This window comes from Brienomyrus brachyistius, chromosome 15 (assembly GCF_023856365.1).
Source record: "Brienomyrus brachyistius isolate T26 chromosome 15, BBRACH_0.4, whole genome shotgun sequence".
Lineage (NCBI taxonomy): Eukaryota > Metazoa > Chordata > Actinopteri > Osteoglossiformes > Mormyridae > Brienomyrus > Brienomyrus brachyistius.
The window spans coordinates 386,470-413,903 of NC_064547.1; the positions used below are offsets into that span (position 1 = coordinate 386,470).

The 27,434-nt window shown below is 45.9% G+C and overlaps 1 protein-coding gene across 1 annotated transcript in view; it reads right to left on the reverse strand.

Annotated features, from left to right (window-relative positions):
* The window catches only part of grin3bb (glutamate receptor, ionotropic, N-methyl-D-aspartate 3Bb), a 77,209-nt gene that overhangs the window by 13,028 nt on the left and 36,747 nt on the right, over nt 1–27,434 (reverse strand). Inside the window, exons 2-5 of the mRNA XM_048976063.1 lie at nt 12,090–12,718; nt 7,479–8,571; nt 5,638–5,783; nt 4,493–4,608 (exon numbers count right to left, since the gene is read on the reverse strand). Coding sequence (XP_048832020.1) covers nt 4,493–4,608; nt 5,638–5,783; nt 7,479–8,571; nt 12,090–12,718 — 1,984 coding nt within the window. The remainder of the gene's footprint in view (nt 1–4,492; nt 4,609–5,637; nt 5,784–7,478; nt 8,572–12,089; nt 12,719–27,434) is intronic.

The window sequence follows — 27,434 nt, forward strand, 5'->3', positions numbered from 1 at the left end:
TGGTTACCTAGTAATCGACCATTTTGGCCATCTGGGTAACCGTGAACATAGAAAAATCGTTTCGCAGCACTCTTGGTCTTGTAGCTCCACTTAAGAAAATAAAGCATAGAGATGACAATAATAATTGACACTTTTATTGATCCCCATGAGGAAATTGTCTTTTTATGCCTCCTTCAACTTGCTCTTTGAGTAAGTAAGCTGTCCGCAAAGAGCAGCCACCTGTTGGGGCACCCAGGGAGCTGGGGGCTAGGGGGCTAAGGGCCTTGCTCAAGGACCCGCAAATGTGCTGGTCCAAGAAACCTGCGCACGGGTACTCTGATCATACGTGTGAACATAAAGAGGCTTTACACAAGCTAGAGCCATTAGACAAGCACTAGTGACTGCCAGGTCTGTGAATCTCTTGAGACTAATAGAAGAGAACAAAAACAATCCTAAATTCATATTTGAATCTATGTCCAGGTTAAGACAGAATTCTTCATTGAAATGGTTTTATTGGGGTCTCGTGGTTACAGATTCCCTGAAAAATAAGGTAGTTCATGCAATTGAACATCCATATTTCTTTGTGAGTGGCCACCATTTGCCGGCAGCAGCCCAACATTTCCTCAGCATATAGTTCATTAGGTTATTGACTATTGCATGCGGAAGGCTGTCCTACTGTTCAACTTCTGTGTAAACCCGCCTCATATTGGTGGGAGCTGGAACACTGTCATATGCGCCAATCCAGGGCCTCCCAATGATGCTCAATGAGTGACAAGTCTGGTGAGCATGCAGGCCATGTGGTCTGCAATGGTGAGGCAGTTGGACATATTGTCAGCTCTAAATTGGCATGGGAGGCAGCTTATGGTGGAGAAATGGACATTTATGACCCTAGCAGCAGCTAGCGGAGATCTCTGCATGCCAATGACATGGTTACGCAAAACCTGAGACATCTGGGGCATTATGTTGCTCAGCAAAAATGGCACATTTTAGAATTCTCGTTTATTGTCCTATAATAAGGAACACCTGCCTAGTCACATTGATCACTGTGCTGGTGTGCCATCTGTGTGGATTATCAATACATGTAAAAAAAATACTGGAAAAAATTATTTTCTATCTGCAAAATTTAAGACATACGCTGTTGATATGCAGACAAAAAGGTTATATTCCAAACTTTTGCAAAACGAGAGCAAAATCAACAGTGCTGCATTTAAATTTTATATAAATTATAGCACACAGTACAGTATGAATATGCTATAGCGCAACATGTCTGTAGAGTCCATGCAACACTGAATAGTATGTATATGTTATACTGTACCATATAGCATGTAGATACTATACCACACAGTACAGTATGGATATGATATAGCACATGTCTAGAGCCCATGCAACACTGAATAGTATGTATATGTTATAATGTGCCATGTAGCCATTGTAATGAGATAAATGTTATTCACTTCACCTGTCAGTAATGTTAATGCTACAGCTGATCAGTATATATACACAATATAGTATATAAAATGCTTATAGTAGTTCACGTACAGTATATGCACACTCATGACTGAAAGGCTGCTGGGTCAAATCACTGCCGTGCAAGACACCACTGAGGTACCCTGAGCAAGGTGCCGCTCCCAAGCACTGCTCCCCAGGCACTGAATTAGCTGCCCCCTGTTATATCACAATGTCACATGAGGGTTAAATGCAGAGAACACATTTTGTTATTGTGCTGTGGTGTCAACAATGACAATTAATCACTTTCACTTTACTTTTTAAACAAAGTAGCAAAAGTACGGCAAGCCTACTTCTTTGTGATTTTTTTCTACTGGCATAAAATCTGTTACTGGTTTTGAGCGACATCACAACACGAAGCAGGATATTTTTCTACAGAATTAAAAAAATGGCTGTAGTGTATTACAGAACTGGAACATGTGCGATATTAATACCAGTATTGCATGTTATGCACATGCAATTTTTACATCGCTGATTAGTGAGACCAAGACCAGGCCTTTTCATACCTTCATACTGTACGGACACTACAGCATTGGGAATTTAAGTTTTGGTAAAACATTTTTACTCTGTCATAGGAAAAAAAACATGTAGCGAGCTTTGAAATTTTAATGATTATTCCTTTTCAGGATTATCTAACATTTAATAATCAGTGTAAAATTTACCTCTGTTGCTTTTGCATGAGTGCTGTATGCGTTCTCTGACACAATCATTTTCATCATTACCGGATAAATTGCTCCTAGGCGTGTTTGTGAGAAACTTATGTTAAACTTCCTTTTTATTTTATAAATAGGCCTATATTTGTCACAAAAAAAATAATACAGTGTAGTCCTAGTATGTACAAAATACTTTACTTCTTGTCACGCCATCCTGATCTTGTTGTATCTGTTCTTTCAACCAGATCGCAGTTTAAGTTCGGGTCTCTTCATTTGTCCATGTATCCATTAGTATTACTTTTTTCTTTTTTTTTACTTTGTTTATTGTTTTTTTCTGAGTTCGCAGCTTTCTTCCTAAGACAGCAGTCATATTGTGGAGAAGCAGGCTATTTGCATAATCAATCCGCAAGAAAAAGGGTTTCAAATCCCACCCCAAAGTACCGAAGCACCAAAAAGTACCCGGGCTGCTCTAGCACTTTTGGTACTGAAATTTCTTGTTACTAGTGATTGACTGGAAGTCAATGGAAGGTAAGGAACTGACAAGACCATACCTAAATACAGTGCCTGGTGCAGTGGAAAAGCACCTTTACTTATCCTGTATAACATTATGGAGAATAATCATAAAACAACCTTAATCTTAAACCCAATCTCAAACACAAATCTCTTATCCTTACGGGTATGTTCAGGACAGAACCTCGGTTTTGGGTTCACTGTTCGGTGCAATTTTGGTACAGCAGTGAAAACTAAAAAAAACTATTATTAAAATTGCAAACAAGCACAGTTAGGAGCAGCTGAAACCCACAGGCGATGCATCGGTTGAGAAAACTTTAGAGACGCTTATTTGCACATTGTAAAAGTAAATATTTTGGCACTGAGAGTGCCCATCGGGCTGCATGGTGGCATGCTGGATCGATACCAGGTGTAAACAATATAAACAGGTGTGTGTGTGTGTTCGTTGTGTATTGTGACATAATGTCATGTGCAGTGTTTAATGCTATCTGTTGTAAATAATGTGTGTGCATGCGCCCACCATCTTGTCTGTGAGATGTGATTATGTATGAAAAACTTGCACATGCAGTTTCTGCCTTGCTCCGGTCATATGCACACTTGGATGATATCATGTCAAATGAGGTAGCATGTTGGATGTGTTTCCAGCAACATTCGAGTTTGGTAGAACACAAACAATGGACAGTTGTGATATTGTGAACTACTCTGTTCAGTGCTGGTGTAATTTATTTAGAAACCAAAATGTTCCCAAATGGTTGATCATGACTGTGATCAATCTCAGTCGTAGCCAACTGACAGTGACAATTAGCATAATGTGTCCTGTGTTGAACATCTACTTGTGAATTTAGGTTCCACCTGTGTCAAATGTATTCATTGTGTGGACCAAACCAAAAATGATGTACCAAATGATACACGGCAAATGCATGTACTATTACAGCCTGACTAATCCTATACCCTAAATCCTAACCATAACCAATAAAATTGAACCCTCACTGAGAGCTCTAATCCAAAATCCTAAACCTAAACTAAAATTTGTAAAGCCTAACCCATAATTCTAAACCCTATCTCTACACTTATTACTTGCACTTTTCCACAACCCACTATCCACATTTCATACTGTGTATGGGTGTACATAGGCACTACTATTGTATTAGTGTTTTATCTTATTTTATATTATTTTTGTTTTTGTATTCTTATTCTTGTATTTTTTATATTCTCTACTCTTGTAACTCTTTCTTTCTATCTGTCTGGAGCTGTGATAACACACAAATTTCCCCACTGTGGGATCAATAAAGTCCTATCTTATCTTATCTTACACTCAAATTTTAATCCCTAATAACAAACCCTCACCTAGGAAAATAACCCTTAAAAATGTAATGAACAAAATAAAATTGATTAAAAACCCAAAACCCTAACCATAAATTTTATTCCTACATTAACGGCCATAAACCTTATGGCCAATCCTAAAACCTGACCCTATACCATAACCCTGATCATGATAATAATAATAATCTTCATTTTCCCACTCAATCATAAATAACAGCACACAATGCATGTACTAAATCCCATGTGATATACATATATCCACTTAATCAGGACAGGGAGGGGCCACACCAGACACCATACCAGCGCACAAAATGGGCAGAGTGTATAAACATTGTTAGAGCCACAGATGATAATTTCATTTCATATGCTTTTCATTATTCATTATTCAATAATTTCATATTTGTCTTATTTCACTATACTTATTATTGATTTTGTCATTGAGGTGATAGTAGCATCTGTTTCTGTTGGAAATAATGTGTAAATCGAGACCCGTATATATATATATAGATGTCGGGCCTTACCTTCGATGGCAAACGGCTTCCCCACAGTCAGCAGCTTACAGTCAGCATCGATGGAAACCTCGTAGTCCAGCAGCGCCTTGTCCATGATGAAGGCGTCGAGCCGGGGAGGATCTGACCTTCAACACAGTGGGGAGAAGGGCTGTCAGACGTCAGCGTGAATCCCCCATCTTCGGCTCATGGGTGGAGCACACATCTGTGACTACTTCATCGACTTGGCTGATAATAACACGTATTATTTCTCGAGGGAACTTACGCTTGATTAGAGGAACAAGGACAGTTAATTAACACTTTAGAAAGGATTAAACATCACAAAAGTAAATACAGCGAGTGGTAAAAGGCAAATACGGCAAAATATGTTCCATGGGCACTAGATTACTTGATTACTTTGCTGACCTCTGTTCTGCTGCAGACCATTTCAATCATAATGGATTAATACTCATAGAGATGCTCAATGGAGCTCACTGCTGATACACACAATGAAATCTTTGTGGCGAGCTTAGGGGTCCACCAGCCTCACTCCTAACTACAGGAATTAATTCAAGGTTATTATGAAATACCACTTATACTTGATATGATGTCTGTAATTCTGGCCATTTTAAATTTTATCCAAGGAATAAACTCAGGGGAACCATCCAGAAAATTCCAGAATTGTCTAAGAAACTAATCTGATAAAAAAACACAGGGATACGTGTACAAAGCATGTTGAAAAATACTGAAAAATCTGAATAAATGTTAGTAGGAAATTTTAGAAAATCGCATTTTCCCAGTATACAGTACAGTAGTTTTTCCGTATTTCACTTTCTTTTCGACAAAGAAAAGCCCAAACACACAGCCTTGGCCATGGTTCTGAAGCCATACCAAGGTTCTCGCCGTATCTCGGAATGAGCAGACCTTCCCGGGGGCCAAAAGACCACACTCTGTTTCTGAGCATTAGCCTCAGTACCCACCTTTAAAATGTCCTGTGTTACACTCTCTTCTTAGGCAGATGGCATTTAGCATATAGCTAATAGTGTGATAGCTAAAACACAATCCATTAGCCCTGTCAAATATAGACATATATTTATAGACTTGTATGTTACAGACTGCTGAAGTCTCCCCCCCCCAGAACCTGGATTGGCCGGAGCCTCGTGATCGGAGCCCCTTACTTGAGCGTGGAGACCCCATCAGGTGTGGTGGGCTCGTTGAAGCGCCTCATGTACTCGTGCATCTCAGGGAAGCTCTTCTTCATGTAGTCTTCGGCGCTGCTCTCCCTCACAGTGCCGAAGCGGAATCCGTGCGAGGGGTGATGAAGCTGGGGGGTGGGGGGGGGGGGGGGTGTTATAATGAGCCCCAAAGCCATGCGGTGCATTAGGAAAACTGTGCTGTGATTCTTAACACAGATATGAAGCTGAACATGCAGTGGTGGCCAATTAACATTTATTTAGCAGAAATCCAGAAATGACCAAAAAAAAATGCCATAGTGGACAGGCTCATTTTATGATGTTTTTCCAGATCCCTAGTGAAGCACACATGGATGAATTTAGGACCTAAACCAGTTACTCTTTTCACACTTATGACAGATAACTTTCATTGTGGCAGATGTCAGTTTCATGACCATGGGTTAGTAACTGTCAGGCTTGCAACGAATTGCATCATTAAACAATATGAAAGTGTTCCTGTTTGCCCATTATATGTAAATAAGGTGACAGGACAGTACACTGGTTCACAAAAAGCCTTCAAACTTCACTAGAAGGATGCAGAAGTTCTCCAAGGCTCCCATGTCATTCTGTGGACCCGTTTGGCAGCTTCAGGCCAAGAGCACAAAAACCTGTGCTGGACGACCATCAGTAAACAGAATAACTCCATTTTCCTCTAGTAGCCTTTTATCTACTTAAGGTCATGCTGATCTGAATCTGGTGAGACAGACTGCAGGTCTTTCACAGGGCTTCTCCAAATTCACGGACAGAAAACATCTTACGGTCAGCAATTCATTTTCCCGAAAGGTTTTTAACTGAGAAAGGAAGCGCACATCTATCAAGCTGCATGTACGAGGGATCCATGCTGTGGACAGATACAGCAGTTTCAGCTCACATGTATGGAAATAAATCTCCATTGAACTGCTGTCAGCAAAGCAATTTGCAAAGGACCAGCAGTCCAGGCAGAGCTGTGATAATCGAATCCAGACATGGACTGGAGTCCAGCCTCGCGTCCACATATGAAAGGACTGAATTTTGCCATGTATTCAGGTGAATTGTTACTCCAATTTCTACTGACATCTAGAAAGGAAACAAAGACGGGTACGTGGTGCTCACAAACTTTTTAATATATAATCTTATGCATTCAGGGGCCCCTGTATAGTGCCGAGTTTCATTGCCCGTCTGCCCCCCTGACAATGTACCCATGTCACTTCCACTCTGTCTGCATGTGCTCGCTTACTTAACTTTCTAACTCCTCACCACAATCAGGTATGGATAGATGTTACGTTTCGTTATTTATCAGACAGTGTTGTCTTAAATACATTTGAGAAAGCAGGAGGCTAAACCACTGGGCCCATGATCGGAAGGTTTCTGGTTTGAGCCCAGCCTCGGTATAATAGTTACATGTCCGTAGGGCTTTAAGCTAGGCCCTTAACCCCCAGATCCCGGGGTACTGCTGCAGGTGGCTGCCCTTCGCTGCCAAGCTTGCTGTCACCTACATATATGTCTGTGTGTCATGGAGAGCAAGATGGGGCAGGAGGAAAGAGAATTTCCCTATGGGATCAATAAAGTGTCGTCGTTATTTTTCCAGACTGTTTCCCCGGGTCTCGCCCAAGGTAATGGCAGCATCGTTCTGCCAGCCATGGAATTTAAACCTGCAACCTTTCAAACAGGAAGCCCGTCAAGCCAAAAGTGCCATCATCAGTCACTTTGATCTCTGCCATATTAGTAATGTTAGAACGTACAACATATACCCATAACAAACACAGGATGCATATAAAATGCCGACTGTCCCCGGTTGGGCCACTGACCTTGGCGTCGTGGATGCCAGACAGCTCCTCGAAGGTCTTCTCACCTACCATGACGGCAGCCAGGTTGGCCGTGTAGCTGGAGAGCACCAGCAGGCAGAAGATGGCCCAGAGGTTCATGAGGAAGCGGCCTGTCCAGCACTTGGGTGTCTTGCTGGACACCGTCCTGCCGAAGAGGATGGCGTAGCACAGGTTGAGGGCCGAGGAGTAGGAGAAGACCTTGACACGGTTGCGGCCATGTGGTGTCATGCCGAAGGGGCTCTTCCACTCATAGAGCGTGAGGAAGAGTGCGGTGATGTGTAGTGACACGAAAATGCCCATCCACATGGACCAGTGCAGGGGCCACATGAAGGCGCCGATGGGGGCGGCGGTATCCTTACTGCGCACCAGGATGCCCAGGCTGGTGGAGAAGAAGGGGATGGTGAAGTCTATCACCTGGCTGCGGGCAGAGTTGATGCTGAAGCTGGTGACAGCCATGTCGGCGGCCCCTCTCAGGAGGTCGCCCACCAGCCCCGTCCAGCGCCCGCCCTTCCACGCCCCGTACTTGCCGTCACCCACGATGTAGAGATTGAACTGGAAGTGCATGTCCTCGGCCAGCTTCTCCAGCAAGTCGATGCAGTAGCCATAGCAGCACTTGCGGATGTCCTTGGGGATGGATGACTTGTTGCCCTGCTCCAAGTCGCGGAAGAGGCGGTCCAGAGCATCAGAGTCGTTGATGCGTGGGTCCAGGCATAGCTGCCCAGCGGGGCAGCTGCCATCTTCATCCACCTCGCGTGTGAATACAAAGGGGTGCTCCACCAGTGTGACCACACGCAGCCGGCTGCCCGCCACCGGCACCGAGGCGTCCCAACGGCCAACCCTGCGCCGGTCCTGCCCCGCCGCCTGCTGTCGCTGCGAGGGCCCCGGCCACAGGCCCTGCTCCTCCACCTGCAGCTGGCTGCCCTCCCAGCTGCCCACTGTCACCCAGGCTGGCTGCCCCACTGCGTCCCGCCGCAGGCTCCAGATGTGGAACCGCTGGGATGTGAGCACGCGGGAGATATTGCGCTGGACCTTGACGGGGCCAGTCAGCCCCATGAAGGACGTGTTGGACAGGAACCTGAAGGACAGAGGAGGACAGAAGAGACCTGTGACAGACATCTGACCTGCTGCATATATCTGCCTGGCAACGGACGAGCCTAATTTATACCCCCGGATCTCAGACCCCATGGCAAGTAACCGTGAAGAGGCACAATCTGCCTCAAATGACTGGGACGCAAAACTTGCAGCTAGAAACCTTCCCGTAAATTAGCATCGTCATGCCTCTTTGGAGATGAGGTCACCCAGGGCTGAGGGGATGGATGCTTCCACCTCACTGCCAGGTTGATGTTCTGACTCAAGCTAATGACAAATGCATCGATGGTATGTTACGCGTGACCGCAGCTGAACTCCGCAGCGAGACACCCAAGGGGAGGGGGATCAAAGCGTGTCAGCTGGTCTGCGCCTTCCCATCATTCATTTCACCTGCCTCTGTCTACAGGTTGTCTCTTCCTTGGAGAGGTTGGTATTGAAAAGTTTGGTCTTGTCCTTAATGAAGATACATGTCACTCAAAAGTAATCCCTTATTTCTGTGGTAGAACTTTGTGATATTTATACATGTGTAAAAATTGCAAATAAAATATGCCACACACACACACACACACACACTGCCCTGTCAAAAAAAAAATCCATTGATCGTATAATCTGGCCGTTCAGTAGATTCAGGTACTTCAGCTGACTTCACTTATATGGCTGCATAACATGAGCTGTAATAGTGATCCAGTCATTGGTTAAGTATTTGCTGAATTAAATATTTTTTTTTTTTTGCCCAGGCAGTGTGTATATGTGTGTATACATATATGTCTGCGTGTGTGTGTGTATGTATGTATGTATGTATGTATTTAAGATATATGTTACGTGTATAATATCAACCCATCCATTTTCAACCATGAGGAGATCTACTTGATTTTTCTTTTTTTACAGCAACAAATTGTGGGACAAACCACCAAACATCTATGTAAGCTTCTTCATCAACCACAGACATCTGACCTTCCTGAACAGCCACAGACAGACATCTGACCTTCCTGAACAGCCACAGACAGACATCTGATATTCCTGAACAGCCACAGACAGACATCTGACATTCCTGAACAGCCACAGACAGACATCGGACCTTCCTGAACAATTATACAAGCATGAGACCTTCCTGAACAGCCACAGACAGACATCTGACATTCCTGAACAACCACAGACATCTGACCTTCCTGAACAGCCACAGACAGACATCTAACCTTTCTGAACAATTATACAATCATGAGACCTTCCTGAATAGCCACGGACAGACATCTGACCTTCCTGAACAGCCACAGACAGACAGACATCTGACCTTCCTGAACAACCACAGACAGACATCTGACCTTCCTGAACAGCTACAGACAGCATTGTGTCCTTAACATCCCTGGACAGCCCAGCATCACATTCTCTGTTTCCTGTCCCACAGAGCCAAGGCACCGGCTGCCTGGCACAGCAGCTCCTATTCCCACTGTGGCTTCCGGCGCTTTTGAATACGGATCTATCGCTGTGCTGCACCCTTCTCTCTTCCTGGAAGAGACAGGGCCTGGAAAGCTCTGTGCTGATTCGCTTTGGGAGACTTAGCGGGGCTGTGCTAAAGGCCCCTCCGATAAGAACTCTCCCCCTGGCAGCAAAAGTGACTCACTAAAACTCATGAATAGCTTCAATCCCCCCTCCACACACACACACACACAAACATTTGCATTGTAGGTCTGCCTGATCACTGCTTCTCTGCTGCTTAGGGAAAATAACTGCAGGTTACATCAAAATTAAAATGTGAAAGGAAAAAAAATTACGGAGAACTTTTCTGTTGTACCAAATGCTCGTTTTGTAAGGAAAACAAGATGATTTCTTTGAAATTTACAGAGAGTTTGGTTATACTGCATTTTGTCAACCTTAACCCTAACACCTGCCTGCCACTGAACAGCACCCCCCTTCCATTCCGCCGAAGGAAGCAGCTTCCTTGCCTGCCTGCCCCTGGACAGCACTGCCCTTCCACCCGGCCAAAGGAAGCAGCTTCCTCGCCTGCCTGCCGCAGGCCCTTTCACTCGGCCGAAGGAAGCAGCTTCCTCGCCTGCCTGCCCCTGGACAGCACCGCCCTTCCACCCGGCTGAAGGAAGCAGCTTCCTTGCCTGCCTGCCCCTGGACAGCACCGCCCATCCACCCGGCTGAAGGAAGCAGCTTCCTTGCCTGCCTGCCCCTGGACAGCACCGCCCTTCCACCCGGCTGAAGGAAGCAGCTTCCTTGCCTGCCTGCCCCTGGACAGCACCGCCCTTCCATCCTGCCGAAGGAAGCAGCTTCCTCGTCTGCCTACTGCTGGACAGCACCGCCCTTTCACCTCACCGAAGGAAACCACTTTCTCACCTGCCTGCTGCTGAACAGCACCGCCCTTCCACCCTGCAGGATAAGGCAGCTTCCTCGCCTGCCTGCCACAAGGCAGCACCACCTTTCCATCCCACCGAAGGAAGCAGCTTCCTCGCCTGCCTGCCGCTGGACAGCACCGCCCTTCCACCCAGCCAAAGGATGCAGCTTCCTCACCTGCCTGCCGCTGGACAGCACCGCCCTTCCACCCTGCAGAATAAGCAGCTTCCTCGCCTGCCTGCCCCGGGACAGCACCGCCCTTCCACCCAGCCAAAGGATGCAGCTTCCTCACCTGCCTGCCGCTGGACAGCACCGCCCTTCCACCCAGCCAAAGGAAGCAGCTTCCTTGCCTGCCTGCCTGCTGCTGGACAGCACCGCCCTTCCACCCGGCCGAAGGAATCAGCTTCCTCGCCTGCCTGCCTGCTGCTGGACAGCACCGCCCTTCCACCCGGCCAAAGGAAGCAGCTTCCTCACCTGCCTGCAACTGGACAGCACCGCCCTTCCATCCCGCCGAAGGAAGCAGCTTCCTCGCCTGCCTGCTCTGACATCAGCAGGATCTTCTGCAATTATAACTGGACTATACACAGTTTTAATTTATAGACTGGGACTTGATTTTGGATTTCCTCTGCTGGCCCCCAGAGGATAGGCCCCCCTTTGAGTCTGGTTCCTCCCACGGGGGCTGACTTGTATGAACCGCGAAACATACATACACACATTTATACGAAGATTTTGAGATTTTTAAAGAACAACGTAAATAAAACAAATCCTGTAAAAGTTTAGCAAGATCATTCTTGCCAAGAACACAAGTTTAATCTTTGCATTCATTGTATTGAGAAACACCTCAGCTGACCAATCAGACTTTCATTTTGGGGGGTTGAAAACTCTAGGGTAGTGTGGATGAATGGCAAAAACTGAGACTAATGTCTGTATTTTTTTGAAAATGAAAAGCATAGCAATGTGGACATAGCCCATTAATGGATCTGTCCCTGCACCCCAATAAGGAAATAAAAGTGACGCCCTTAAATGGAGAGGCAGATGGATTAACAGATGGATAAATGATGGATGGATGGATGGATGGATGGAAAGATGCATAGATGGACAGATGCATGGAAGGATGGATGCTATCTTCCCACACTTCCTTAAAGAAAGCAACAGCAGCCTGCTAACCTGGCGATGTACTGCCCAGAGGAGGGCACCTCATGCTTGTTGGGCTTGTCATAGCAGTTGACCATGTTCTGGATGAGCGCCAGGTCAGGCCGCACCACGGTGGCAGCAGCGACAGCCCGGGCCACCAGCTGCAGGGCATCACGGATGTAGAAGTCCAGCGGCTTGCGGTCCACCTCCCCGTAGGCCAGCAAGCCCAACGGCAGACCAATGGAGTGCAGTGCGTCCGGGCTCAGCGGATGTGCCATGACCCAGTGCATGGTGGGCAGCGCCAGGCCCAGCTCGTGGGCGCTGTGCAGCACCGTGGCAGCGCACTGCGGGTCGCTGCCGAACAGCAGCACTGAGGTGGGCGGGGGTCGTGCCTGCCGGAAGTGCTTGGACAGGAACTCGTGCACCTCCATGTCCTCCTGCTCCGCCTCTGACAGGTTGAGGGCCCCGCGGAGGCGCCAGCGGGCCCCGGAGCCACCCTGCCGGCTCTGCAGCTTGAGCAGCTCCAGCACCCCGGCCTCCTCCCAGCCCCGACACAGCACTGCCATGCCCTCGTTCCAGCCACTCCGCCGCAGCACCGTCAGCAGTAGCTCCGTCAAGCCCGACGGTGGGATCCGCGTCGCCATCTGCAGGTGGAACCGGTTCTGCGGCAGAGAGGCATCAAAGATGAACAGTGTGAGGTAGATCTACCAAAAGACCGGAAGATCACTCTGGGGCCAGTGATGTTTTATTGTTTATTCAATGTGGTGGATTTTTTTCGTATATTATTATTATACTATATTATATTGTGTTTCATATAAGGAAAAACTGCACTCTCTGCCAATGCATGTTTGAATGTAAGGTGGCACATTGGATTTTCCCCACTGTGATGTTAAGGAATGATTGCTTAAAGGAAGGTACTTCTTTCTATTCTACTGCTATATAATACCTGTTTAAATGTCTTTGAGCTGAATCATAATGGAAAGGATTAACAAACGTTAATCTGACCTTTAATCTATCTTGTTCAAGTATTTCTTTTCCAAATCGATCTGTGCATTCGTTAAAACGATAGAGAATGCATTTATGGTCTATTGCCTTAACGAGGGAGATTTATTGAATACAACATACAGCAAAACAGTCTGCGATTTGATTCAGGCTAACTTACATTTACTATCTGTATGTAGGCCTATGTAAATGGACTGCATTTATATAGCGCTTTTCTACTCCTACGAGTACTCAAAGCGCTTTACATTTCATGCCTCACATTCACCCATCCACACACTCATTCACACACCGGTGGCGGAGGCTGCCATGCAAGGTGCCAACCTGCTCACTGGGAGCAATTTAGGGTTCAGTGTCTCGCTCAAGGACACTTTGATGGGGTCAGGAGGAACCAGGGCTCGAACCTGCAACCCTCCAGTTGCCGAACGAGAGCACTACCTCCTGTGCCACCATCTTCCCCATATGTGTATGTAGTATAATAACTGTATTCAATAGACCACAGCAATCTATACATGACAATGAATTAAATGATTAAATCAAAAGCAGTAACAACGAAAGCATGACCAAAGTGAGTTTTGCAGCAGCAAAACATTGAAAAAAAAAACCACTCATACTTCTAAACATAGTGAACAAATACCAAGTGGCATAACTTCAATACTGTGGAATTTCAATTAGATACAGTTAGATAATCAAGCATAATGTTTTTTATGTTTATTGAGCAGATGATTGGAAGCAGAAAAAACTGCTGTAACCTTCTTGACTGCTTATATTATCCATTTGCTATTTACATCAGAGTTATGATGATGTTTGATCGCTGAAGAAATGCGTCTTAGTTTGCATGCCTGGTGTTTCTTTTATTCATTCGTCAGCATGTTTTTACGAGACACGACTATAGGCCAATGGGTGTAGAGCATGACGACTTGAAGAAGTTGTTCAAAACAATTTAAAAACAATTTAAGTGACACACAATTGTCTTGCAAATTTCATGCAAAATGAGATGACCTACAGTTATAGAGTTTATATTTGGAATATGATTTAGAAATACACTCTGCACAGCGATTCATAGAGCTTATAGGGCAAACAATATTGTATAATTTGCTGACAAATGAAGTGTTACAGTATATAGAGAAATTTGGGAAATTAATACCAGTATGCTGGATGAACTGGTATATCGCCCAGTGCTATTCCACAGACTGCAAAATGTTTCTTTGCAAGGCAATATTACACGGCTGTCAATACAAAAATATACAATGACTGGTAAGCAGACTAACTGGTGGAAGGTTATATCACTGGAGCAGGATCCACACTGTGTCTGCAGCCAGAAGCTGCACAGTGTGACTTCATCAATGACGCAGTGCTTCAACTTCCCCAATATGGCGGCCAATTCATCGCACTTGCAGGCACATGACAGCAATTCACGTCATTGGCATTAGCATTTTACTTCTAACTGAACGAATGGGAATGTTTGTGATGTGATGCTTGGCAATACTGGGGTGTGTGCTGGAGTAGAGAGGCTTCACTTATGAAAATTAAAAAAGCAACAATTTAAATGCGCTTGAGATAACTGTCTGTTGAAAATTAGTGATATAAGTGCATAATTTAAAACAGTTTTTTTTTCTGCACTGGTATCCTTGCAGTACCAGGATCATGATACTTAAAGTGGTATTGATATCAAGATCATAATTTTGGTATTGTGACAACACTACCATAGACCAAAGTGATCTTTTGCCACCAAATGTTTGTTGCTGAGGGATCTGTATGTGTACAGTCTACCTGATGCCTTCCTTCCAGGTCTGGTTAACTTATTGTGTACATGTGTGCACGTGTGTGTCAGTCGTATAATTTTCTGTGTTCTATTCCCAGGAACAGTTAGCGATCACAGTAGATGCGTGCCATGCTCGAGTCTATGGAGTAAGATCGCTGTCAAAAATAACTCGTAATAATGTACGTCAAATGTACGCTTCACAAGCGTAAATTACGCTTGCGCTTCTGAAAATTACGAGTGGTTTCTCAAGCGTGAACAACCTGTCAAAAAACGTCATTGGACGTACAAGGCATTCTATCGAGGAAGAAACAATCGATTTTTGTTACTGTATACGCATGTGCCTGAAAGATGGCGAACCAACCGAACGCGCCGAATTCACAGGTATTTCTATTAGTTTGCTTGTTGTTGCACAACACTTTTTCTCGGTGTACAGAATGTAAAAATATTAAGGTAAAGAATGTTGTACTTTATTCATAGTAATTATAGTTGGTTATTATTTATTATGCAAAAGTATGTCACTGCTGCTGTCCAGTAATGTGTCAGGCTAAGCTGTTAATAGTCTCATGTATATGAGATGGACATGTAAGTACACACTGTTATTTTCTGATAAATAATAAACAGTGTACTGTAGCTATGGCTAACAATTAATTTTGTTTTCATAAGAATAAGATTTTTCATACAGCTTAGGGTTCAGTGAGCACAAACCACTTCACGGGCATGTAGTAGTTATTAAGTTTTGTTGATATTTGCTTTAACAGGTATCATTGGTGACACAAGTGCTGGACAGACTCAGACACAGTATAATTACCATTTTAAATCAACCACAACTGGATTTGGACTACTTCTTGTATGTCATAAATCAGGAAATGTTTATATTGACATCTGCTTCAACAGTTTTTGATATTCCGTTTGAAATTATAAATACTTTGTCTGACCTTCAAATAAAGCTGCAGAGAAGCCTTGCACAGGAAGACTTTGTTGCCTTTGTAAGGCAAGGGTGTGAGGGTCGTGGTCGTCCAAAATTTGTGTTTTCAGGTGAACTGCTTGGATTGCTAACTGATATGCCACTTCCAAATATACTAGGTGTTAGTGAGGCAACCATCTTTAGACGTATGAGGGAATTGGGCTTGTCAACCAGGTCAACATACAGCGGGGTGACCGATGAAGAGCTGGACAATTTAGTCATGTCTATCAAAAGAAGACTACCAACTGCTGGATATTGTATGGTTAAAGGGTGTCTACAAGCAGAAGGACACAGAGTTCAGTGGAGTCGTGTCAAAGAAAGCCTGCACAGAGTTGACGCTCCTGGAATTTTGGAAAGGATGACTGAACTTGGCTGTATTGTCAGGAGGACGTACTTTGTGCAAGGCCCACTGTCCCTAGTTCATGTGGACACTAACCACAAACTCATAAGGTATTTTAAAAAGTATTTATCAGGACACTTTTATCACTTTATGCATTACAGCGTTAATAGTAGCTCCAATCATAAAAGCTGTCTTACTCATAAGTTAAAAACATTTTCTGGTCTGTGTGTTTCTGCTCTCTCAAGGTACAACATTGTCATATTTGGGGGTATAGATGGATACTCCAGAAAGGTGTGTTTCTGTTGCACCACTTCTGCAATTTTGAGTTTTTATTATTAGTTATACTGATATTAAAGATTCACAGTAAGGATAATGACTTCTAAATGTATTTTAACGTGTTAACCACAAGCTTAATATCTCTAAACAAATGCAATTTAAAAGCAAATGTATGCTTTAAAGTGGTGTTTAACAAATATATTTTACATTGTTTGTGCATCTATATTTAGATCATGTACCTGGAACCAGCCACAAATAATCGCTCAAGTACAGCCCTCTCAGTAGAAACAGTCCCTGGGTACCCTACATGGGTGCTCAGCAAGTTCACCAAATTTTGTGCTGTATTAATAATTTCAGCTAAATGAATCTACAAACAAAAATAGATTAATTTAAAAAAACACATGCATACAACACAACATAAAAAGTTTAATACATGTCATAGACATTCCAGGTCTCTGTATACTATGCAAAATTACCACTAGAAGCAGGTCAATGACAGAAATTAAGACAGTCATAACACATTATAAATAATAACCAACTATAATTACTATGAATAAAGTACAACATTCTTTACCTTAATATTTTTACATTCTGTACACCGAGAAAAAGTGTTGTGCAACAACAAGTAAACTAATAGAAATACCTGTGAATTCGGCGCGTTGGGTTGGTTCGCCATCTTTCTGGCACATGCGTATACAGTAACAAAAATCGATTGTTTCTTCCTGGATAGAGAATGCCTTGTACGTCCAATGACGTTTTTTGACAGGTTGTTCACGCTTGAGAAACCACTCGTAAATTTCAGAAGCGCAAGCGTAAATTTCAGAAGCAAGCGTATTTTTCAGAAGCGCAAGCGTAATTTACGCTTGTGAAGCGTACATTTGACGTACATTATTACGAGTTATTTTTGACAGCGATCTTACTCCATACGAGTCCAACTACGAGTGGGCCCAGGCATGGTACGGAACGATCGCACTAGTCAAATGAGCAGGACTTTGGGGGTCAAAAGTGCTCGGGCACGGTATGGATCGGCTAGTGTGAGAACACCACTAGAGGCAGGTCAATGTGGTGCAAGTTTAAGCTGTTCCAGAGACGCAAGTCTAGCCTCCCTCAGGGTGTAAAATTTGCCCGTGATCCTGGATCAGAATCTCAACCCATCTGCTGTGACCCCTTCCTGACTTTGTCTCCTTAAGGTGAACTTCAGTGAGTCCATGTAAAAAAAGAAAGAAGACTAAAAGCACTAAGATAAGCGACAGCCATTTAGTATTCGGAGCATCAGCACACAGTGATCCAGCCACATTAATCAAACCTTGATCTTCACAATCAGCGAAGGGTTTTCCCGGGGGAAGAGAAAGGGGGGCTTTGTACCGTCATGTAGGGGGAATCGGATGCTCACTGAGATCAGAGAGGTTGGCAGTTTGGGGGGGTGCAGAATTTTGTATGTAGGAGAGGTGGTGAGGCTTTTAGGGGGTGCAGTATGAGGAGTGTGTGCAAGGAACATTACCAAGAAGGCAGGGAAGGACGTGATGAAACCCAGGGCGTGTTCTCCAAAAAGGTACATTCATTTAGCTGTGGTAACCCCCCCCCCCCCCATTTGTGTGACAGATAGAATGAAAGCTCACATAGCAACTGACCTTCATAGTCACGAGGAAAAATTTGTGAACCCTTTGGAAGAAGTATATCAACCTTGATGATAATGACCTCTTGAAATGCAGGAACTGGTTTTCCAATCATCTCAGGCATGCGTTTGACCTGACCGGCCCCCACCTCACTGCCATCTTCCCATCCGTGCGTCATGTGATGCTGTCAACCATCCCAGCAGAGGTGAGTGTCACAGCACAACAGAAGATCGACTATCATTTTGCGAAGTCAAAGAAAACAGGAGCGAGATGGGAGGGGGGTCATAAAATGAACAACAGTGGTGGGGTGGGCAGGGGAGCTCAGAGAGTCGTGCCAAGTTGGGGCTTCCCTCCTGTAGCACGGCCGATGATGCATTATGCTGACAGGACCTGGGCGACAGGCAGAGCTAACAGAGGGAGGGAGAGAGAGATTCGGAGAACTGCAGGGGATGAAATAGGAGGGTTTGTTGTGGGGAAGTCTGATGAAAACATCAGACGCCACAGGCTTTACGACGCCCTGCTCACATTATGCAGGGCGCCTCCCACAGGTTCCGAGCAGCTATTACTCACGCACTACACAATAGGGCTTGCTGTTCCATGGGGGTGAACAGCACACCACACACATCGTCGCCATGCAGGACTATGCGTGTGAAGATCTTTAATTAATGCTAAGTGCTTTCAATTAATGCTGATACCCCTAAATGGTTCCTGATAAAAATCCAAGGTTAATGCATCCATTCAGCTAAACCAAGACAGTGAGAGGCTGTAATAGCGATATTCCGCTGTGATGCTAAAGGAAGCGGGACAGACGAAACGTGACTCAGCACAGGAGGAGGTGATGATGCTTTTCACTTTAGAGGTACGCCCTCCAGAGGAGGGGGTGGTAGTGGGCGTCACCTGGATGGCAGGCTAGGCAGGGGGTGGTGCAGAGTCATTCGGAAATGCCAGCAGTCATTTGTATCTCTATCTCTCTTTTTCCCTGTGAATCTCCCCAGGGGCTGAGTGCCCACCCCCGGTCCCGCCTCGGAAAAGCACCTGGTATCGCTCGTCATGGGCGGCATGTCGCCATAATCGGCAGCTACTTAGCATTCCAGAGGAATATAGTGTTGTCATCCTGCGTTAGAAGAATCCCAGGGAAGAAATGGAGGTGGGGAATGGGTCTGCCATGACGAGGGCTGCCATGACGAGGGCTGCCAGGTAGCTGAAGACGGGAGCCTCCATATCCCAGCCTAACATGGACCTTTTATGGGTGTCTACTCTTACACTCCTTTGTTATGGCTCGCTTAATTTATCTGTGTGGGGCTGCTGGAATCGATGGCAGCCAAAGGGCGTTTCCACTTGTTCCCCCCATTTCTTATCAATTACGGCGAGAAAAGCACATGGCTCGTTGACACCTCCGAGTCTGCATTGTCATAGTGGCACTGCACCCCCGAGCTTTTTTTTGTTTGTTTTCTATAATGCTGTAAAACCCCAATGTTTCTGAAGCCTTGCATGGAGAAAACAATAACGGGTTTAACGCATTGCCTCCCTTCACAACAAAAAGCCTGCATCCTGTTTGGATTTGGCCCAATGACGCGGCACTTATCTGCATTTGGAAGCCGACACACCTGCTATACTGTGCGCTTTTTGTTGGTCATCACACCGACTGGAACTTAGGGCCCCGATGCTGTATCGGGTGGAAGCCTATGCAGCCCAGCCACTGCCCGCGTTCAGGTCAGGCACACATGGTCGCTGTGTGCAGATAAACAGTGTGTAATGAAAATGAGTGACAGGCTCTTGTTTAATCATTCCTTGTGATGTCCCTAATACATAGTGAGCCTTCAGAGAAAGGAACCACCTCCACTGTTATTCATTATTCTAAATTTAATTTAGAAAATAAGCTGGCAGAAGGGATAACCGTAAACAAAGGAATTTACTTCTGAAAAATGCATCATACCTCAAATAGCCCTTAGCAATTAAGCAAATGAACTGTGATATTTTTGAAATGCACAGTAAAGCCAGAGCAGGACTGAGAGCTCCTCTGTCTGGTGGGAGGCTGTACTGCAGCCTGCTGCCATCAGCCTCAGGAACATTGGGCTGATTTTCACACACCTGCTCATTGTCCTACTGCACTGTACATGTGAGGTCCACCAATAATGCTCCTGGTTAAGATACCTGCTGCTGCACTGGGAAGAGGAGCAGAGCTTGATGAATTTCACCAACTTGACTGAAATTCAAACAAGTCTTCAAAGGCTACAAAAAGTACACGGCCATAGCCGGCAAACGAGAGCGGTGTTTATGTATGCATCGTACTCATTTATTTCAAATCTTCTGGCTGGATTTCTGCAAACATATAGGGTTAGCAAAGCATGATCTTAAAGATTATAAAGTATCTGAGCATTAGAACATTTTTTGACCGCAGGGCAAAGCCACTGGATTCCTACCCTTGCAGCAATATTCCAACTTTAGAGTTACATCAAGGTTAGATTAAACTTTTGCTGCGACAGATGTTCTTAAAGTGAGAATTCCCACCTCACAGTGACTGTAGATAAGGCCTCTGACAGCGAACCTTGAGGCAACATTCCCACTTCGTTGAAATTGAAGTTTTTCTTTCTCTGGCAGAAAGCCAGACTGCCCAGAAGGGAGGGACACAGTTAAAAGCTCCACCCACTTAACACCCCACATATTATCATGTCACCTGTCAAATTTCAGTCACATTTTGGACATGCGTGATGCTAGTGGGGGCAGCAACTGTGTAGCATTAGACCTTTGATTGTGAAAACATAATTCTTCTCAGCTACTAAATTTGATTTATAAATAAAACTGCCATGTGCTGAATGTCTTCTTAGGAGGTGACTGTCACCAGAAACAAGCTAATGAGAAACATGCAGCCCGTCACCGGGGTCAAGTGTGTTGTGCAGGTGAGAGGTGGCATTCGTCAGGAGACTGTCAGTGGGTGTCACCCTGCAAAGCAGAGAAGAATCTCTGGTGAACCCCCCCCCTCCCACCACCACCACCACACACACACCATCCTGCAGGTGAGGGTAGTGCCAGACAGGCCAGGCAGAAGCTCTCATGCAAAAACCCAGCTCTTGCAGCAGACACTGTGCTGCCAGATTTGGAGGAGTGGCAGGTCAGGTTAGGTTCATTCGAGAATAGAGCAATACAGCCACATCCATCTACCCATCTTCCATACATACACAAGTACATAGTTATATATCTATTCATCTATCACATCACCTAATCACGTACGTAGGACAGGGTCACACTGAGAAGGTCAGAGCAGCACAGAGCTTACAGTAAGAGGAGAGACCCTCTAAACAGGACAACGTGTGTGTCTGTCTTTCTCTGTGCTGCATGGGATGGGTTCCAGGCCCCCCTGTGGCCCCATGATGGGCTGGGCTCCCGTCTCTGTGCTGCAAAGGATGGGCTCCAGGCCCCCCTGTGGCCCCATGTTGGAACATTAGGCTCGTACTAGACCAGTGCTAGACCCAGAACCCTGTGGTTTGTCCGTAAAAGGACACTCACTTCTGTCCGATACAAAGCACTGTGCCAGCCTTATCACCTCACTACAACTTTAATTACTGCCTTTTTTTAAAAAAATAATGGCAATTAGCAGTGGGGGTTACAGGCCCAGTCAGTAGTGCTGTCTTCGGTGCTGCAGCCCTTCTCTGTACTCCTGCTGGCTGCAAACTAAAGACTCTTATTCTTTAATGAAAGCCCATATGCCACGACCTCACTTCCTGCTGACCACCGACAGCGCCCCCTTGGCATGCGCCAGTGATACCCCATCTTTACTGCAGATCCGCAGAGGAGCGTGCCAGGCTGCACGTACGGCAGGGGACGGCCACAACGGGGGCCAGATGTATTAAGAATACTTAATATAGTCTTAAAATCTTCTCTTTTTTTTTGGGGGGGGGGGGTGTCAAATGCAAGCTAACAAACACTTCCTGTGTGAAAAAGGTATGGTCCATCCATCATGGAATTTTATCTGGACTATCTTATGTTGTCTAGATATTATCTCTTATCCCAAGTGAAGGACAGAACATAAATATTTTGTATCTTCATTATGAACCTCAGGGGTGTGTTTTTACCTGAATAAGTAACTTCAGCTTCACAACAAAATCATCGTTGAAAATGGTCTAGGATCTGAAAAATCACGTTTATTTTCACACCTTCATGACTCTCGCATGACTGTCTAGTTGTGTTGGCAGCTCACTTTACATCGACTGCCTCTTTCTAAGTACATTATCATGCTTCTCCATGTGCTAGTCTGCTTCACCCTGATAATAATGCCATGATGGAGGAGTAACGGAAAATTGAATCCAGCCTCCTGAATGACGCAGCTAAAAAACAGCAGGATAATCAGTGAGCCTCACTACCCAACTCCGCGTCTGACAGACTTTACTCAGAGTTACGGGACTTTACCTAGAAAAGCTTTCATGTAACATGAACAGTAAAACAACACAAAAAAACAACCAAAATAGACTTCGGATGCTGGTGGCCAACTGTAAGTCAAAGTTCATTTTCTGTGGTAGCTGCTGTCCCAACATTATAGGTGAAAAATTAATGATGTCCTTCAAAATATTAATTATGTATATTATATGAATAAGTGTTAACTGAGGTGTCATTGAAAAGGCTACAATTAAAAGAAAAACATTCTATCCCCCCATCTTCTAACCTTGATCGCAGGAAGCACAGGGTCTGACACTCCCTGGGTGTGACGCCAACCACAGGGCACATTCATCACACGTGTAATCATGGTGGACTGCACAGACACCCCCAGGGGAAACCCACAAGACAGAGGATCAACATGCAGACTGAGAGGAAGTGGGATTCGAGCCAGCCCCCTGGGAGGTCACAGCGTTATCCCCCCCCAAGCCGTAGCACAACCAATCACATCACAAGCATGAAAATAGGGTGATATGGCAAAATGTTTTATCATGATAGTGATTTCATATCAAACAATATTGGTAATTACAGTCAATATAATTCAAGTCATTTCCTTACTTCAATGCTCCATTTTTGCTTAATATTGCCTTAGAATTGCCCTTAAACAGGTTCAGAATATGAAAAATGTAACAAACTGAATGGACTGCAAAATAAAATCTAATTTTGATAAATAAATCAAATGAAAATAAACTTTTTCTTGTAGGGTTTAACACTTAAAAACGGCGACAGTACATGTCGCTACTCGCTTTATTTCTCCGTCTGTTTTGCGGTTCATTTCAGGGAATGGATTTGATTAGGCCTGCGTGAAATGCTCTAAAAATAAAAAATATCACAATGACCTCTTGTGAAATCACAATGAAATCACAGACATTGTCACAATATCTTTATTTATCACAATATTTTAAGATTCATACATAAACAAAAGTAAAATAAAACAGGTGTTTCTGGTCATTCCTAATCATGATGACCAAATTATTTTACTAATAGTTATGGAGCAAGTGATAGGTATAATGACACGAGTCCAACAACATGGAATGCATGCAAAGGAGTGCATTATAGCTATTAATTATGCAAGAATACAAGTGTTGTAATAAATATCATGATATTCAAATTGATGATATATATACATATATATATTAACTTTACTGCTCTGTGATAATATAAACACACTGTTCACCCTAACCTTTTCATAAATCTACTAATTCAATTAACAGGCTAATTATGGCAAAACCACCATAAACCAGGTTTAGCATCAAAAACCTATAAAAGATAAACCTATAACCCCAAACTGATTTGACAAGAAGTATGTCACACTGAATAATAAAACATCTGTAAATAAATTAAATGTAAATATAAACTGGCCAAAGCCATGTAGGTTTCGGCTTTTGGTTTGTGCCCTGGTGTCACGCCCGTGTGCAGGGCGCCTGTCTGTCAATGGCTGAGCCCTGGTGTCACGCCCGTGTGCAGGGCGCCTGTCTGTCAATGGCTGAGCCCTGGTGTCACACCCGTGTGCAGGGCGCCTGTCTGTCAATGGCTGAGCCCTGGTGTCACGCCCGTGTGCAGGGCGCCTGTCTGTCATTGGCTGAGCCCTGGTGTCACGCTGTGTGTGCAGGGCGCCTGTCTGTCATTGGCTGAGCCCTGGTGTCACGCCCGTGTGCAGGGCGCCTGTCTGTCAATGGCTGAGCCCTGGTGTCTCGCCGCGCGTGCAGGGCGCCTGTCTGTCATTGGCTGAGCCCTGGTGTCACGCCCGCGTGTGCAGGGCGCCTGTCTGTCAATGGCTGAGCCCTGGTGTCTCGCCGCGTGTGCAGGGCGCCTGTCTGTCATTGGCTGAGCCCTGGTGTCACGCCGCGTGTGCAGGGCGCCTGTCTGTCAATGGCTGAGCCCTGGTGTCTCGCCGCGTGTGCAGGCGCCTGTCTGTCAATGGCTGAGCCCTGGTGTCACGCCCGTGAGGGCGCCTGTCTGTCAATGGCTGAGCCCTGGTGTCACGCCCCGTGTGCAGGGCGCCTGTCTGTCATTGGCTGAGCCCTGGTGTCACGCCGCGTGTGCAGGGCGCCTGTCTGTCAATGGCTGAGCCCTGGTGTCTCGCCGCGCGTGCAGGCGCCTGTCTGTCAATGGCTGAGCCCTTGGCGTCTCGCCGCGTGTGCAGGGCGCCTGTCTGTCATTGGCTGAGCCCTGGCGTCACGCCCGGCTGTGCAGGGCGCCTGTCTGTCAATGGCTGAGCCCTGGTGTCACGCCGCGTGTGCAGGGCGCCTGTCTGTCAATGGCTGAGCCCTGGCGTCTCGCCGCGTGTGCAGGGCGCCTGTCTGTCAATGGCTGAGCCCTGGTGTCTCGCCGCGTGTGCAGGGCCGCCTGTCTGTCAATGGCTGAGCCCTGGTGTCTCGCCGCGTGTGCAGGGCGCCTGTCTGTCAATGGCTGAGCCCTGGCGTCTCGCCGCGTGTGCAGGGCGGCCTGTCTGTCAATGGCTGAGCCCTGGTGTCTCACCCGCACGTGCAGGGCGCCTGTCTGTCAATGGCTGAGCCCTGGCGTCTCGCCGCGTGTGCAGGGCGCCTGTCTGTCAATGGCTGAGCCCTGGTGTCCATGCCGTGTGTGCAGAGCCCACTGTTATGACCCATCACTTCATCTTCTTATTCTCCTTAATGCAGGACTGAGCCCCCCCACCGCCCAGTTTGTGTATTAAATTAATCAATAAAGAAAATGTCCAGAAACTTACATTTGTACAGCTGACATTAAGAATGTCAGGTCAGGAGACACTTGAAAGCAGGGATGCAGAAAAAAATAAGCAGCCATTTTTATGCCCTTGAAAATAAACAAATGAGCAATGAATTAAAAAAAAAAACCATTTAGTAGATGAAAGAGGTGACGTCTAGAATGCAAAACCATGATTAGCGGCTGAGCGTGCAGTGAATGGTAAGTCTTTGAGAAGAAACTGAGAGCAGCAGTCAATGTCTCCTGGTACCTAGGAAATTACTGGTCACTAGTAACCAATAGTCCTAACATATACAGCCACAGTGTGTGGGACATTAACCATTGTAAATGTTTCTCTCATTCAGCAATGGTATCGCTCTTAAAGGCAGGAGCTAGAGCAGTATGTGTCAAACCAGTCCTCAGGGATCCTCCAGACCATCCCCTTATGGGCCCCTCCCAGGAGCTGGGAGGGAGCAAAAACATGGACTGTCTGGCTGGGAGCTGGGAGGGAACAAAAACATGGACTGTCTGGCTGGGAGCTGGGATGGAGCAAAAACATGGACTGTCTGGCTGGGAGCTGGGATGGAGCAAAAACATGGATTGTCTGGCTGGGAGCTGGGATGGAGCAAAAACATGGACTGTCTGGGGGTCCCCGAGGACCAGGTCAAGAAACACTGTGCTAGAGGGCAGGCTCTCTATCTCCGATAACTAGCTGCTATATATTCCAGAATGGGTCCCTGCTATTAGTACCTAGTGCTAGTTTGATAACCTCATTACTCCGGTTAAATAATCAACTGTGTAGCTTATTTGAGAGGCAAGAATGGGACAATCGGCACCTCAGGCATGACATCTGCGTCCTCCCTAGGTACATGAGCGTATAGATGCAGAGAGTCTTCTAGGTGCAGTAAGAACTACAAGGCAGCAGCTGTGTGACTCTGACCAGGAGAAGGAGTAGGAATTATCTACTTGTTTCCACCCTTTGTGGTTTTACAGTGTCTTTCCATGTGTAAGAATTATATCATGATACAGTTCAACTTCATTTACAATTAAAAGCATCGGATAATGCAAAGTAGGCTGTTGCCTGTTAATTATTATCTATTGAGATCGTGGCTTTAACACTTAGTCCCCTGGAAAATTAGGCCTTCTTCAGCATGGTCCGTTAAGGCATATTTCTAAAGCAGTTTTCCTAAAAATCTCAGCTTGCGAGACAACAGTGGGGTGGAAATCGACACACAAACGCATAAAATGAAGGTAGAGGTGGGGGGAATGAGACTCGAAAAACCCATAGGAATGGGGGGGTCAGGGCTGTTGAACTGGTTTCCTATTGATCACTGGGCTGGCTCCCACTGGTCTTCACCAGACGCTGACTGCTGATCCCGCACACCGAGCAAAGCCTCATAGATCTTGTGAGAGCGTTACCAGCTAAAATGCCTGAAGCTTTTGCGATAGTAACCCTCATCAGTACTGCTAGTTGCTCATGTGTGTGGTGTTAACACTGAGCCAGGTTTGCAGTTGGTTTTAAGTTGTTTTCATGGTTGCTTCATCCTTTTAAGCAATAATAAACTGCTAATAAACTGTCACCTGTGTCAGAAACACTTATGTCCATAGAAGAAACTCAAAGTCACTAATGCTGAAATGGATTTGGTGGGATGCCAGTCCCTCACAGGCCCGCAGGGCGGGGGACACCCTAGACGGGATGCCAGTCCCTCACAGGACGCAGGGCGGGGGACACCCTGGGACGGGACGCCAGTCCCTCACAGGGCGCAGAGCGAGGACACCCTGGACGGGACGCCAGTCCCTCACAGGACGCAGGGCGGGGGCCAACTGGACGGGACGCCAGTCCCTCACAGGGCGCAGAGCGGCAGGACACCCTGGACGGGACGCCAGTCCCTCACAGGGCGCAGAGCGGAGGGACACCCTGGACGGGACGCCAGTCCCTCACAGGGCGCAGAGCGGAGGACACCCTGGACGGGACGCCAGTCCCTCACAGGGCGCGAGAGCGGAGGACACCCTGGATGGGACGCCCAGTCCCGCACAGGGTGCAGAGCGGAGGACACCGTGGACTGAACGCCCAATCCATAGCTCACACATAGATTTCCTCATATTCGCTCAGCATTATTTTTTGCTGGCGGCCTTAATTAGCCACCCATATTCCTCTTCTGTATGACAGAGTATTAAACTATTTAAAAGAACGTTTGCATATTGTGATATCAATGGTTCCCCTACCATTATGTTAGGTAGGCGCCCCACCCCCCCCAACGGCACATCCCACCCCCCCCCCCCTTGAAGGTCAAGTTAATTT